At 38.1% G+C, this 16873-nt stretch overlaps 1 protein-coding gene across 2 annotated transcripts in view; it reads left to right on the forward strand.

The window, feature by feature from the left end:
- The window catches only part of LOC126299386 (uncharacterized), a 478915-nt gene extending 466068 nt beyond the window's left edge, over positions 1-12847 (forward strand). For both annotated transcript variants that reach the window (XM_049991253.1, XM_049991254.1), the window contains 2 exons: positions 5264-5475; positions 12435-12847. In XM_049991253.1, coding sequence (XP_049847210.1) covers positions 5264-5475; positions 12435-12526 — 304 coding nt within the window. In that variant the 3' untranslated portion in view covers positions 12527-12847. The remainder of the gene's footprint in view (positions 1-5263; positions 5476-12434) is intronic.
- Positions 12848-16873: the final 4026 nt, after the last annotated feature.

The following is a 16873-nucleotide window of genomic DNA, read 5'->3' on the forward strand; positions in this document are numbered from 1 at the left end:
AATCAGTTGCTGTTAACTGGGGACCATTTTTCTCACTAGCATCTGCAGTGCATACTCTATTCCAAAGATTTGCTCCAAGAGCTACTATCATGACCAATGCAATTGTCTGCTGGAAGCATATGACATACAAGAAGGTGGAAGCAGATGACATACAGGAAGGGGGAGAAAGAGCTCACCATGATTAACCGTGTGGAGCCTGAGAATGGACCTATGAAGTGAACATAACCTGAGTCCCACATTATCATCAACTTTGGCCACAGAGAAAATGACTGGGGTGCAGCAGGCTGGTGTACTTGTCAAATGCAGACTCGTGAACCGCCTGTGCAACATCATTGTCCATATAAGGCCAGCTGATGTAAGAATTGGAGCACCTAACATTGCAGAGATGATGGCATCACCACGCACTGCCATTCATCTTTCTTGTAAGGAACACAACACCTTGTCGAAATTGAAGTTGGTGCTGCCAGTTAAAAATACAGTGAAGGCCAGGTGGTTCTTCATCAGAGAACTTGGTAGGCTAACCTAACCAGACATGCTGCAAGACACACTGAAGGAACAGGTCACACCTAGTTGTTGTAGCAATGTCCCAGGAATTTATATGCAGCTCATCAAACAATTTCTGGAATTCACTGTCTAACAAACTGTCTCCTGGCAGTCAAAGTTTGGATTCTGACCTGCCAGGAGGCAAGAAAGTGCATCCGCATGAGAATGATAAGCAGAAGAGTGATAACAAATGGACTATTTGAAATTTGTCAAATAGAGACCAATCGATGAAGACAATATGCTGTGACTGGCAATTTTTCCTGATACCCAGAATGTCACAAGAGCACTTTTTGGACAGTGATAAGATGAGAAAAATTTGTAAATATGGTGTAACTGTCTTTTAGATAAATGCTATTGGCCTCTCGGTACCATCATCTAACTTATGAGAGAGGGCAACCCTAGTACCCTGTTGGAATGTGTCTGACAACTGGGGCTGGTAAATCACAAGGCAGGGTGCTGATGTGAGGTCTGATTTAAACTTGAGAAAACCAGGATGCAACTTTTCTGACTACTGGAAAGAGGCTACCTTGTTATAGATACCATTTAGTAGGTGGTCAGTGAAGGCTGCTCGGGGAATAAATCACTTTTCCTAGAAATAGTTGAAGATCCTTGATGAATTTAGGCACAGACATGTTCTGAATAGTACCTAAATATCCTTCAATGGGCAGAAGGCCCTCTTTACTTTGTATATAGCCTAAATCAATGATCACTTGTTGAAAGAAAGCACATTCTGAAAATTTACACTTAAGGCCTTTCTGTTCAAAGGCCACGTGAATCATATGCAGATTGTGCAAATATTGTGTTTTTGTGCAACAAGTAAGCAGAGTATCGTTGAGATAATTCACACAAAGTGGAACCCATGGAATACTCTGTTCAAGAAACCTCTAGAATATGATGGAGGAGCTAGTCACACCAAAAAGCAACCTGTTATATTGGTAAAATCCAAAAAGTGTGATTAAGACTAAAATATTCCTTGAGTCTTCATCAAGAGCCAACTGAAAATATGCTTCCATTGTATCAATTTTTATAAAGAATATTCTTCCTGAAAGTTTAAGAAATAGTTCATCTAAATGAGACAAGGGACAAGAATCAATGTCCTCTTGAGCAGTAATGGTTTCCATAAACTCTCCTCGGATCAGAAGAAAGCTCCCAGGCTTCCTAACCAGCACCAATGTTGGATCCCATTGGCTGTAGCAAATTGAGGACACAACTTCTGTGTAGTCTGTTAATCTGATCCTCAATAACCAATTAAAATGGACAACCTTTGCAAAATCTCAGATTTGCTGTTGGCTGTAAGACTATGTTTGCCTGAAAGTCAACTGTCTTCCCCAAACTTGGTTCGAAAATTGGCAAAAAGTAACTTCACAGGATACCAATGAGCCATAGAGGTGCATTTCATGACATAATGAAAATTTAATGGTTGAAAATGCATCAATTCCAAAAATGTTCTCAACCAACAGATCCACCATTACAAAAATTGACAGCATTTGAGACACCTGATTATAAGTCACCATCAGTTGAAAATGATGTAAGAGTGGCAACTCACTTTGCTTAGCAAGGCAGTGTACACACTGAAGTACAGAGACGTGTTAATAAGTGAGATTGATACAATGGTATTGTAAAGAAAATTCAGTGAAATGGCTTGCACTGTTGCATGTAACAAAGTTTTACACAAAGCCAGCATATGACCAGCACCTGTAACATTATTAATTTGAACTGGATGGGGCTGACACCTAATGCCCACCATGCTATGACATACTTCTGCAGTGTGTCACTTATACTTATAATGTTGACTTTTTTGTCTGGGATGTAAAGGAAAACTGTGCAAGTAACTTGGAAATAAAGTTTAATACCATGGAAAATGTCAGGCACTAGCCCAGGTTTGCAGAGAAGGAGGCTACTTGGTAGCCATTGAGTGAAACTTATTTACCACTTTACAGTCTGTTATGGCAACTCTCTACACTGCATTGCTACAGCTGTAGGCCAGATGTGGCATTTCAAAGTCAGATGAGAAATTTTGTTGCACAGCTTGCAGTATTTCAGATGCACAGGCAATCTGCAGCACTTCAGCCAGGGAGTGGTCAGACGGTCTTAAGGCTTGTATACTGATCTTCTTATCTCGAGATAAGCAAATTGCTACCTCACATATTAATGTTTCCATGTATGACTGACACACACACACACACACACACACACACACACACACACACACACACATGAATTTACATTTTCTACTGTACCTCTACAAATCCACAATTCATGTTGCATAACTTATAGCATCTGATTTGCTGTATTATAAGAGTAATCATTTCTCTGATACCACATGTATTTTGTTGCAAAAACTGTTAGAAAATGAAGAAATTAAGTTAGATGATGGAAATAGTGATGTTTTGAACAAAGAGGCTTACATTTGAACCAAGTACTATAATGGTGGATTAGTAGAGAGAGAAAAGGCCCATTGATGTTCCAGACACTTGATATCAGCATAGCACTAGGCATTTTTAATATACTTTGTAGCTTCCTTGAGGTTCATTGAATAGCTGAAGTACCAGGGTGGCTTGCAGTGCCTTTGACTGCTGCAGCGTAAAACTAGTTATGTACTTGAGCAATTCCTGATGCTGGCTTAGCTATTGCTGCCAAAGCTCAAGAAACTTTTCATCTTCTTGATAGAAATAACATAAGCAATAGTTCCCGATAGAAACTTACATAGTCCAAGCACTACTATTTGTTATGCACCCATACAAAAACTATAATGATAAGTGCAGTTCTACTCACATCATGTGGTGGTGGAAACCACATTGTCATAAGCCAAAGCAGTATCAAACACATGGTGAAATCAATCCAGGTAAACTGTAGCAGCAGTCATAGTTCACTTGCAGAGTCAAGTCAAGTAACAGCAACTGAGAGCAAGTCTGCCACTGGGTGGCCTTATTTTGCCTGCTACAGAAGTACACATGATCAGACTGTGATAGCAGCAGCTTTCCTATCACTGGCACCTTTGTCAGATGTGGGCAATGCTATGTGTATTGATGCATCCATATCTCACATCTCTGAGTACAGTTATGTTTGTCATATATAGATATATATCTGTTGCTGATACAGACAGCATTTTTGATTTTTAATGTTAAAATGTTGTTAATTATTTTGTAAAAAATGTGGATCTTGGTCGTCTCATGTCAAAGAATATATCAGTATTGTTCACGCAAGGATGATTTTCTCTTAATTGCAATGAATATGGATTGGCAAATTTCATACTGATCTAGAAATTTTTTAGGCAATTTGAGTAAATGATTTGGCCTCTGAGGTTGCCTGACATGTATCCAATTAAACATTTATGGGATGTAACTGAGAGATCACTTTCTGCACAAACTCCTGCACCAGCAACACTTTCACAATTATGGACAGCTATAGAGGCAACATGTCTCAGTACTTCCACAGGGAACCTCCAATGCCTTGTTGAATCCATGCCACATCAAGCTGCTCCACTACACCAGGCACAAAAGGCCCAACACAATATTAGGAGGTATCCTATGACTTGTGTCACCTCAGTGTATAATGGAATGTACAAGATTTAACCCTTCACTATTCAAATAATGATTGGCAGCAATTTTAAATCTATTAACTCACCCCATAAACTATATCAGCTTTAAAACTATGACATCACATGAAGGTCAGGCAATGTCTAGCACAGGTAATATTTGAAACTTTTATTTCCTCTGACATGCCTTACATCACACTCGTTTCAATTAGGCAGTAAGAAAAATTTTTGCTTTTACCTATAATCGAGTCAGCAGAAGAAGATCCCAGACAGCTCTCAGCACTGTTGCCAGCTTTCAACTTTAAAGTGAAAATGACTGAAGGCAGAAACAATAGTCATCTGTAGAACTGAGAAAAACTGAGGAACCGCGCAACTGCTACGGTCGCAGGTTCGAATCCTGCCTCGGGCATGGATGTGTGTGATGTCCTTAGGTTAGTTTTGCTTTTACCTATAATTGAGTCAGCAAAAGAAGTTGTTTGGGAACAACTTCTGCTAACTATATTACAGCAATATCCCTGCAAACAAAATAGCAGTTAATACTTTACAAATATTGTTATTGGTCTAGTGAAAATTACTGAAACTAAGAAATTACATTATTTATTGAAAATAAAAGTGCGAAATGGAAGAGGAGTATCAAATTACACGCTTTTGTAACACGGGTATAGAAAATATATGAAAAAGGAATGTGTGTAGAGACAAAATAAGGAAACTACCACAGCTGATTCAGGAGGACGATGATTGAATCCCAAGTCTGACCATCCTGATTTAGGTTTTCCGTGATTTCCCTAAATCGCTCCAGGCAAATGCCGGGATGGTTCCTTTGAAAGGGCACGGCCGACTTCCTTCCCCATCCTTCTCTAATCCAATGAGACCGATTACCTCGCTGTCTCGTCTCCTTCCCCAAACGACCCAACACCAACCGCAGCTGAAAGTGAAAAAGAAAAAAATAGGAAGTGGCATGGTGAGTATGTCAGAGTATAACACCTTGTTGATGTCAGGGTCATTATAAACTGAGCAGAAGCCATTCATATGGAGCGCACAGACCACGAGGAAGAGGGAATAACTATGTTTCTGTGATCTAAAAACAATGTTTTCTTCAATTTCTGTATTTATATATATTTTTTAGAATTAAACTGTTGTCTGCTCTTAAGCTTCTTACAAAAAAAAAAAAAACCTTTACAGGAAGGTAAAGGATGTGAACTCAAAGAGCTGCATGTTGGATATAAGTTCTTCGCAACGCTCTTCTTCACTGCAGTCATTATGCGCTCGACACTCAACTTTACCCATAGCAGCTGTTCCTCATAGCTCAAATAGCCCGTGGATGCCAGATAATGCTCTGAACTACATCCTACATAGAGAAATGGAGGACAGCATCAGCAAAAATTCATCATCTGGTATGTACACACAGAGAATTAAATAAAACAACTTCTATGTTTCCTAGATCATTACTGAAATAAGATAACATGTTGCCTTTTACCTAAAGTGGCAACTAGTAAATAAATTCTATTAAAACAGTGTATGCATCAGTCTTTGAAAATCATTAATTTCTTTGCAGAGACCAGTTTGTAGGGACTGTACTGCCATAGCCTGCAAAAGGCTTTATGCCATGGTGACTTTTTTCAGGAATGCAGAGTTTTATAGGGAAGTTCACACATAGTAGAAATATCTAAGTGCACAAACTGCAGGTCTTCTATAGTGGGAACATTACAGAGAAGGTCACCCATGCTGAGAGCAAAGAGAAAAGAAAAGGAATAGACATTAGGAAGAGAGGAAAGACAGTAAATTAAGAGAATAGAGAATGGAAAGGAAAGTTAAATCCAATTTGATAGCAAAAGTCAAAACACATCAAAAATCCATTCCCCCTTTTTGCAAATCAGAAACACTGATTCTGGGACCATATTTCAAACCATAGAGAATTGTTAAGAAAGTGTGGCTTGCTTATTAACAAGGCAGATGAAAAAGCATTAGGTGCTCCATTACGTGGTACAATTGAGAAAGAGCAATTCAGTAGCAATTTACAGTCAACACCACTGAAGGGACTTGAATAACTGGAATACATTAGCTTTCAGGTCTATAATGTCCCTGGGGTGGAAGTAGTAGGGATAGTCTCTTACCACACCAAATGACAACAAGTAATACTAATCATACTTCAGTTCAGTTAGACTTAGAGGTTCCACAAGTGGTAAAAGTTGCTAAAGTGTTATGCCCCTCAGAGCATGTGTGCTAGCATTGACATTCTTCCTTCTGGTAGCAATATACTTGCACCTTATTACTGTGAAAATAATATGGGTGGAGGAAGAGAAGAAGACATATTAAAAATAAATATCCATTCAAAACTCAATGATAAGAGGTGCTGCCTGGAGCACCATTTACAGGTATATGGCTTTGCACACTTTTTTATTATAGCCATATACAGAACACAGAGCTCTTCTGGTAATCTCAGCTGCTTCATCAGACAACTATATGTTTTTCTGTGATGTCTAACAAGGAAGGAAAGGGATAGAGTACTTTTAGGTGACTTTAATGTAGATTTCTTAAATAATTCTCACTACAAATCAGAGGCTAAACATAACTTGTGCTCCTTCAGTGTACTGTATTTAATTTTCCAGCTAGTTACTGTCACTTGTAGCAGACCAATCAAAAACATTTTTGTATAAAAATAAAATTAATTGCATACTTGCCATACAAGTGATATGCACCCTTTCTGATCACAACAGTCAAATGCTGACCACCACTACTCACAGAGTCTCCCAGAACACAGATGTATGTTGCTGCAGAATAGATACCCCCATAAATAACTAACCTATTCAAACAATGGAAACTTCAGGCAGGAGTGAAGCATCCATAAGCTAAGGAGGAAATGAAATGAAATTTCACTGGGTGAGAGGGTATGTGACGTTATTTCAGTGATTACAAAATTAAGTCAAATTTATAAAAAAAACTACATGGTATGAGCTCACCTATCAGTATGTTGTTGCAGCCCCTTTGACCTGGATGCATGCAGTGATTCATATGGGAAGGGTGTCATAAAGGCCTCTCCTGAGGCTGGCTGGTTCAATACTGTTGTAACTGGTTCTTGATATTGTGGATACTGGCAGTGAGACAGGGTTGGCATCCAGGCTGAACTCATACATATTCTATTGGGAACAGATATGGGGATATTGCTGGCCATGGCAGTACCTCAACATCACACAGACAGTTCACAGAGGCACATGCCATGTGTGCGGGAGCACTGTACCATTGAAAAATGTTGTCATAATACTGTTGCGAGAGAGGATTGAGGATGTCCATGCCATGCTGTTGTGCCATCAGAGTTCTTTAAACCACTACCAGCTGTCACCTGAAGTTACACCCTGTGGTTTCCCACACATGATGCCAGAAAATGCTGTTGTACCTCTGCAAAGCACTGGAAGAATGGGACCTATCCCCAGGCTGCTACCATACTCACTGACAACTTTCATTTGGGGTTTTGCAGAACAAAATTCATCATTAAACACAGTGCGATGCCATTCATTGGCAGTCCATGCTTCCCAATCATTACATCACTACAAACAGCCATTTGTGTTTCAGTGTTAATGGCAGCCTGTGGCTGCTGCTAGTCTGTGAACAATGGTGCATGGTGATAAAGAATGTTACAGGGAGCTCATTACTTGTTCTTGGATGGCAGGCACAGATGTGAATGGGTTACGATGTGTTTTGTGCACAACAGTGAAAGAAATTATGCTGAACTATCCAAAGCAGTACCACTATGATATTTTACAGTCATATAATTCCTAAAGTGAGTAGCAAGGATTTGCAGCTAACCAACTGATTAATTTGTCTTTAAATAAATCAATTGGAGCTTCTACCCATTCTAGTGGCAGTTTATTAAACGTCTTTATACCCACCACTTCGTAGCTGTTCAGAGACCTGGATAATCTGTAGTAAGGTATGTCAAGAGGCTACTATTTCTGGTTCCATGAGAGAGTACATCTCTTCTGTGCTGGTATGCTGATAAGTTGCTCTTTATATGCAGTAGGGCAGTGTAAATATACATGTTTATAACAGTTAATATTTTTAAGTTGATAAACAGTGGTTTGCAGTGGGCCAGTTTATCACTGTTTGTTATAATTCAAATTACTTTCTTCTTAAGCACCAAAATGTCCTGAAGATGTGAGCTATTGCCCCATAGTGAAAGCCCATAACATATAATGCTTTGAAAAAAGGTAAAGTAGGCTGATCGGAGCGTGGAATGTCAGATCCCTTAATCGGGCAGGTAGGTTAGAAAATTTAAAAAGGGAAATGAATAGGTTAAAGTTAGATATAGTGGGAATTAGTGAAGTTCGGTAGCAGAAGGAACAAGACTTTTGGTCAGGTGAATACAGGGTTATAAATACAAAATCAAATAGGGGTAATGCAGGAGTAGGTTTAATAATGAATAAAAAAAATAGGAGTGCGGGTAAGCTACTACAAACAACATAGTGAATGCATTATTGTGGCCAAGATAGACACAAAGCCCATGCCTACTACAGTAGTACAAGTTTATATGCCAACTAGCTCTGCAGATGATGAAGAAATTGATGAAATGTATGATGAAATAAAAGAAATTAATCAGATAGTGAAGGAAGACAAAAATTTAATAGTCATGGGTGACTGGAATTCGTCAGTAGGAAAAGGGAGAGAAGGAAACATAGTAGGTGATTATGGATTGGGGCTAAGAAATGAAAGAGGAAGCCACCTGGTAGAATTTTGCACAGAGCATAACTTAATCATAGCTAACACATGGTTCAAGAATCATAAAAGAAGGTTGTATACATGGAAGAATCCTGGAGATACTAAAAGCTATCAGATAGATTATATAATGGTAAGACAGAGATTTAGGAATCAGGTTTTAAATTGTAGGATATTTCCAGGACTCTGACCACAATCTATTGGTTATGACCTGTAGGTTAAAACTGAAGAAACTGCAAAAAGGTGGGAATTTAAGGACATGGGATCTGGATAAGCTGAAAGAACCAAAGGTTGTACAGAGTTTCAAGGAGAGCATAAGGGAACAGTTGACAGGAATGGGGGAAAGAAACACAGTAGAAGAAGAATGGGTAGCTCTGAGGGATGAAGTAGTGAAGGCAGCAGAGGATAAAGTAGGTAAAAAGACGAGGGCTGCTAGAAATCCTTGGGTAACAGAAGAAATATTGCATTTAATTGATGAAAGGAGAAAATATAAAAATGCAGTAAATGAAGCAGGCAAAAAGGAATACAAACGTCTCAAAAATGAGATCGACAGGAAGTGCAAAATGGCTAAGCAGGGATGGCTAGAGGACAAATGTAAGGATGTAGAAGCTTATCTCACTAGGGGTAAGATAGATACTGCCTACAGGAAAATTAAAGAGACCTTTGGAGAGAAGAGAACCACGTGTATGAATATCAAGAGCTCAGATGGCAACCCAGTTCTAATCAAAGAAGGGAAGGCAGAAAGGTGGAAGGAGTATATAGAAGGTTTATACAAGGGCGATGTACTTGAGGACAATATTATGGAAATGGAAGAGGATGTAGATGAAGACGAAATGGGAGATAAGATACTGCATGAAGAGTTTGACAGAGCACTGAAAGACCTGAGTCAAAACAAGGCCCCCGGAGTAGACAACATTCCATTAGAACAACTGACGGCCTTGGGAGAGCCAGTCATGACAAAACTCTACCAGCTGGTGAGCAAGATGTATGAGACAGGCGAAATACCCTCAGACTTCAAGAAGAATATAATAATTCCAATCCCAAAGAAATCAGGTGCTGACAGATGTGAAAATTACTGAACTATCAGTTTAATAAGTCACAGCTGCAAATTACTAACGTGAATTCTTTACAAACGAATGGAAAAACTGGTAGATGAGGACCTCGGGGAGGATCAGTTTGGATTCCGTAGAAATGTTGGAACACGTGAGGCAATACTGACCTTACGACTTATCTTAGAAGAAAGATTAAGAAAAGGCAAGCCTACGTTTCTAGCATTTGTAGACTTAGAGAAAGCTTTTGACAATGTTGACTGGAATACTCTCATTCAAATTCTGAAGTTGGCATTGGTAAAATACAGGGTACGAAAGGCTATTTACAATTTGTACAGAAACCAGATGGCAGTTATTAGAGTCGAGGGGCATGAAAGGAAAGCAGTGGTTGGGAAAGGAGTGAGACAGAGTTGTAGCCTCTCCCCAATGTTATTCAATCTGTATATTGAGCAAGCAGTAAAGGAAACAAAAGAAAAATTTGGAGTAGGTATTAAAATTCATGGAGAAGAAGTAAAAACTTTGAGGTTCGCCGATGACATTGTAATTCTGTCAGAGACGGCAAAGGACTTGGAAGAGCAGTTGAACGGAATGGACAGTGTCTTGAAAGGAGGATATAAGATGAACATCAACAAAAGCAAAACGAGGATAATGGAATGTAGTCAAATCAGGTGATGCTGAGGGAATTAGATTAGGAAATGAGACACTTAAAGTAGTAAAGGAGTTTTGCTATTTAGGAAGTAAAATAACTGATGATGGTCGAAGTACAGAGGATATAAAATGTAGACTGTCAATGGCAAGGAAAGCGTTTCTGAAGAAGAAAAATTTGTTAACATCAAATATAGATTTATGTATCAGGAAGTTGTTTCTGAAAGTATTTGTATAGAGTGTAGCCATGTATGGAAGTGAAACATGGACAATAACTAGTTTGGACAAGAAGAGAATAGAATCTTTCAAAATGTGGTGCTACAGAAGAATACTGAAGATAAGGTGGATAGATCACATAACTAATGAGGAGGTATTGAATAGGATTAAGGAGAAGAGAAGTTTGTGGCACAATTTGACTAGAAGAAGGGCTCTGTTGGTAGGACATGTTTTGAGGCATCAAGGGATCACAAATTTAGCATTGGAGGGCAGTGTGGAGGTTAAAAATCGTAGAGGGAGACCAAGAGATGAATACACTAAGCAGATTAAGAAGGATGTAGGTTGCAGTAGATACTGGGAGATGGAGAAGCTTGCACAAGATAGAGTAGCATGGAGATCTGCATCAAACCAGTCTCAGGACTGAAGACCACAACAACAACAACAGGCTGATCTTACATAGGCCTCAGGTACATGGTCTTTTAAGTTCTTTAACAAATACACCACTCTACACAGCCTTGCACTAATGCATTTAATATGTGGCTCCCAAGTCAATTTGCAATCTATAACAATACCTAAGAACTTAACACTATCCATGAAGTCTGCTACCGGCAGATCTCTTAAACGAAATACAATCTTTTGAGTTATACTCTCATTAAGCAGGAACCCATTAACTCGAAACCAGACTGACTCTTGTGATACTGTGTCATTTGCCACAGTTTGGAACATATCCATGTCTGAGCTGACATTGAAAAAATTGGTATCATCTGCATAGAGAATGGAGTGAGAGTTTATGTAAGATGGTAGATCATTTGTCATTAGGATAAATAGCAGAGGTCCTAATACTGAGCCTTGTGGCACACCACACTTAACATCAGCTAGCTGTGATCTCTGTTTACCAATACAAATAATTTGTTTACGGTTGCTGAGGAAGGATTCATAAATGTTGTCCACTTCACTGTTTGTGATTACATAATGAACTAGTTTGTTGAGGAGTGAAATATGCTCCACACAATCGAGGGCTTTGCTAAGATCACAAAAGGTAGCCTGAAGAAAAAATTGTCCTTCATAAGCGTTAAGCACTTTTTTAATCAGGGAGTCAATGGCATGGACTGTGGATTTGCTCTTCCTAAAGCCATATTGTACAGCAGTAATAATGTTATTACGTGCCAGATAATCACACAACTGGGAGTTGATGATGGATTCCAAAACTTTAGATAAAATAGGTGTCAGAGATATTGGGCAATAGCTAGATGGGCATGGACTCTGCAGAGTACAGTTCCACATTACATGGGGGGGGGGGGGGGGTTCAGATTGTTTTTATGATATTGTATCTTAAGTTCGTACTGGGGAAGGATAGAGAAGGAAATTGGCTAATCATTTTGAAAGAAATAATCCTGAAATTTGTTTTAACTGATTTAGGGAAACCTCATAAAAGCTAAATTGAATTGCTGGATGCAGATTTGAATGGTCATCCTTCCAAATGCAAGTCCAGTTTTGCAATCAGTGCACCACATTGCTCACTTACATTATGTAAACAATACAACCAAGTGAAATAATTTATTAAACAAAAATTAAATGAACCACCTGTACTTAAGTTCAGTACAGAATTCTGTTCCTGTTATTTGATTTTTTTCTTTTGCTAGCATTCTGAAAATTTTATTTTATTTTAACGAGCTATATTATGTTTACTCCTCTATGTCATAAAGTTTTAAGATTGCTTCATATTCCCGCAGATGATGCAGCCATCCAGTCCAGTACCAACAAGCCTCTGTCTGCAACTGAAGAGCAACTGGAAATTCTACGATTAAAGTACTTTGTCTATTAGATTTGTTATTGCGAAATGTGTCTGGACTGACAAATCAATCACTTCTAGATGACTGTGTTATCAAAGTTTGCAGTTTATGAAAAGCTTCCAAAAAATTGTTTCAGTAAGACATTGTGTAAACACTGTTTTCACTGTGATGAAAATAATCCAAATTTTAATTGAATGTTATCAGTACTTTGTATTCAGATCTGATCATAAAACCTACAATGAACAGATTAGGAATACATTACTGGCACTTCTTTGCAATCCATACTTATTGTTCTATATCAAATTTTGTCAATTGTTACCTGCTTAAGAAAATAAAACATTAAAAGAAGTTAATATATGGAACATTTATTTATTCAGTTAAGTCAGTCAAGTTGTTCAGTCAAGTAATTCTGATTTACTTTGTTGCTTCCCTCTGGTTTGTTTTTCTAATCCAGTGTTTATTATCATCTTCGCTTTCCCTTTACATATTCCTTTACCTTCCCAGATTTTTACTTTTGTTTACTATTCTGAAAGGGTGCACACTCAAGTCTAGTATGGAAAATGCCATTACTTGTTAAAATCACACCACCAGGAAACAACTACACAAATAATATTAAACATGGCATATTCATAACAGGACTGCATTGTAATCAATTACAAATGCAGAGTTATCACACATGTGTGAGTTGAGCAGTCCCTTCTGAATACCTGCATTAGGCATATAAATAAAGTACTTTAGATAAGAATTGTATGTTGTGTATAATTATCCTCAAGTTGTAAATCTGGCATATCTCATAAGTATTAAAGGACACTTTATGACGAAGGTATGTTTTTTGAACAGAAACAGGTAGTCAGCCTTGAAGAGATCAGGTTGCTACATTGTTAAATTTCATTTGTTATGATATGCAAGGTTACCAATGTGACACACACACTTGGAGGATTTAGGATAAGGAGAAATGTGTTGGTAGTAAATCTGAAGGTGAAACATGCATTGTGATGGTATGATAGAGACCTCATCTGCATAGAAGTCTTCGACCCTGCGTTTTACTCTTCAGTGTTTGCACATCATATGGGATATTATCATACCACAGTGACACACCTACAGAGCTTGTGGAACAGCACAATATTGTACAGTCTGCAACACCATTGAGTGTTATGAACACTGCTCTGAACCATGGGAACTATTAATTGTGGCCCCTACATAATGGAAGCTAAAAAGATAAAAGTGATATCTGTCATCCAGTATATTCCTGAACTGTTTCCTGACAGAATAATACTAGAAATTTATTGCAAGACTTCCCTGTACAACAGGAAAAGTTTGTCTTGATAGACTCAATTTATGTGACATTTCAGCATTTAGAGCCTACAGACCCTCTCTTGCACCTAAAAATTCAATTTCATAGATTACTTTTACAGTCAACATTGTAGTGTATTACGCAAATGAGTTACACATAATAACTACTACTACTACTACTACTACTACTACTACTGTTTATTGATACAAAAGACAACAACAAATATTGCAAATGAGATTAGTATGTTAGATTTCATATTTCATCACAATCATAAACTTTCTAAATGCCTAGACTGCATGTTTTGTCAGCTGATAATGCATACAGAAGTGGCTTCTTTTTCTTGTTGGGAAGTTGGATATTTTATCAATGCAAATGATTTTCAACTTCCCTGTGAGATGTTTTACCACTGTTCCCAGTGTGCTAGGAACCACTAAGACCATTTTTGCTAATATATGACAGAGCTATTGATTTTTCAGATAGTCTTTTTTGTGTTCAGGTCTCCTTTCATCTGCATCGTAGCTGTACAGAAAATTTAGGTTATATACCCTATTTTGTGGCTGCAATAAAATCTGTCTAAATAGGATATTTTATTACAGTCATAAAAGAAGATATATATAATACATATTACAATTTTCAAGTCTTCAAATCTTTTTAGTTTTACAGCTTTTTAGTGTCAATGCTGCTGTTGTTTAGAGTAAAAATACCAACATTCCACACTTATTTTTCCTCCATGATTGTGTTCCAATGTTTGATCTGTCAAAAGTTCCATAATAGTTTGGCTTATTCACTTAAGGATGGTGACAAATCCTCTTGAAGCCTAGCTATCTCACATCACTCTACTCTGATTATTGAATTACTAAAATGGAAAGAGATATGTGATCAAAAGGCAGTTCAGTGAAGAAAACATACACTTGTTCTGTTGTACGAGGGTTGTCCAGAAAGTGATGCACCACATTTTCTTTCTCAGCTGAAAACAATGCTATGAATGCAAAATATTACTATGTATTAGCTGAAGTCTCCTGAGTGAACACGCCAATTTCCCGTTGCTTCCAACAGATAGCATAATTTCAATATGGGAGGTAGTGCATGTTACAAGTAATGTGCCATCATTGAATTTCTCACTGCAGAAAAAGAAACTGTGGGGAATATTCACAAACACTTGTGCAAAGTCTATGGAGCATCTGCTGTCAACAGAAGTACAGTTAGTTGATGGGCATGGAGGATGAGGTCATCAGAAGGCGGTTTGGTGGAGCTACATCCACAGATGTCACACCTGACAAGTTGCAGCAAGCTGATGTTGCCATTCATGAGGACAGATGCATTACAACCCAGCAGTCAGTGCTGCATCTGTCAATGAGCAAAGGAAATGTGGATGCAGTTATCCGCACTCATGGATATTCAAAAGTGTGTGCAAGATGGGTCCCACAATGCCTAATTGTGGATCACAAATTGCACAGAAAAAACATTTGTCTTGATTTGTTGCAACATTTTGAAGCTGGGGGGGGGGGGGGGGCTTCTTGTCCTGGATTCATCATTTTGAGCCCAAAACAGAATGACAGTCAATGGAATGGCACCATTCCCACTCCCCGCAGAAGAAAAACTTCAAAGCAACTGCTTCTGCTGGTAAGGTCATGATCATCATGTTCTGGGACTGTGAAGGTGTGATTCTCATTGATGCCAAGAGGAGGTACCATTAATTCAGAAGCATATGTCAAAACATTAACAAAACTCAAGACGTGCTTCTGGCAACTTTGGTGTCACAGTAACCCAGCATATGTTTTGCTGCATCATGATAATGCATGGCCCTACACAAGTCTGAGGACTGCTGGACACATCGCAAAACAGGGTTGGACAGTGTTACCTCATCCACCTTACAGCCTTGACCTAGGCCCCATGGACTTCCAGTTGTTTGGGCCATTAAAGGATGCCATTTGTGGAAGACATTTTGAGGCTGATGAGGAGGTGATTCACACAGGAAGCACTGGCTGTCCAGCCATGACAAGGATTGGTACCGACTGGGCATACACACCCTTGTTTCACACTGGAGGAACACCATAGAACGGAATGGAGATTATGTGGAAAAATAGAGCTTACAGATAAAATACCATACTTTTATGTGTGTAATTCTCATTATGTTCAATAAAGAATTGTTGAAGAAAAAATTGTGGTGTGTTACTTTCTGGGCAGCTCTTGTCCACTAAATGACATAGATTGGTCATTACAACATGAAAGTTCATGTTCTAAAATTTTTGATAACTTTTTAAGTCGCTGTTTGCATGTTTGCCAAAGAAAAGCAACAAATAAACTAAAGTGGATTACCACTGGCATAAGTATATCTAGTAGCAGAAAGACACAGCTACACACTGAGCTGCAATCCAATAAGAGTCATGAGTTCATTAACTATGTTAAAAAAAAACTATTTAGAAGCTTTGAAAAAGCAGCAAAGGGCATGGAAAACACAAAATCCATTAAAAATCACAGAAATAAGTCCAAGGCAGCATGGCCTATTGTCAAATCTGAAGTTGAGGAATGAAACCAAGCAACCAGGAAATTTCTAAAATAAGTATACAAGACAAAATAATTGTAAATCCTTCTTAGACACCACAAAATATTAGTGAAATCTTCATAACTGTAACAAACTCTGATGTTCACATAGACTCCTATTGAGATAATGTACACTTATTTGGCTTAAGTCTGACCAAGACTGAGAGTGTAATTAAATTTGACAAAGTAACACTAAAAGTTGTAGAAAAAACATATTAAATTTAGAAAACAAAAATTCTGTGGGATGGGATGAAATACCTGCCAAATTCATTAAATCATTTTCAAATAGAATAGCACACCCACTGACAAAAATAATTAACCAGTCATGTGAAGAACACTATTGTCCAGGTTTCACAAAACATGCAGAAGTGAAACCTCTATTTAAAAAAGGCTCTAAAGATTACATGGGAAATTACAATCAAGTTTCCCTTCTTCCTGTGTTTTCTAAAATATTTGGAATGATTGCTGGAATTCAAATTTGAAATTTCTGTCACAAATTTAATGTAATCTCAAAAAACAAATTTGGCTTCCAAGAAGGCAA

This window comes from Schistocerca gregaria, chromosome X, assembly GCF_023897955.1.
Source record: "Schistocerca gregaria isolate iqSchGreg1 chromosome X, iqSchGreg1.2, whole genome shotgun sequence".
Lineage (NCBI taxonomy): Eukaryota > Metazoa > Arthropoda > Insecta > Orthoptera > Acrididae > Schistocerca > Schistocerca gregaria.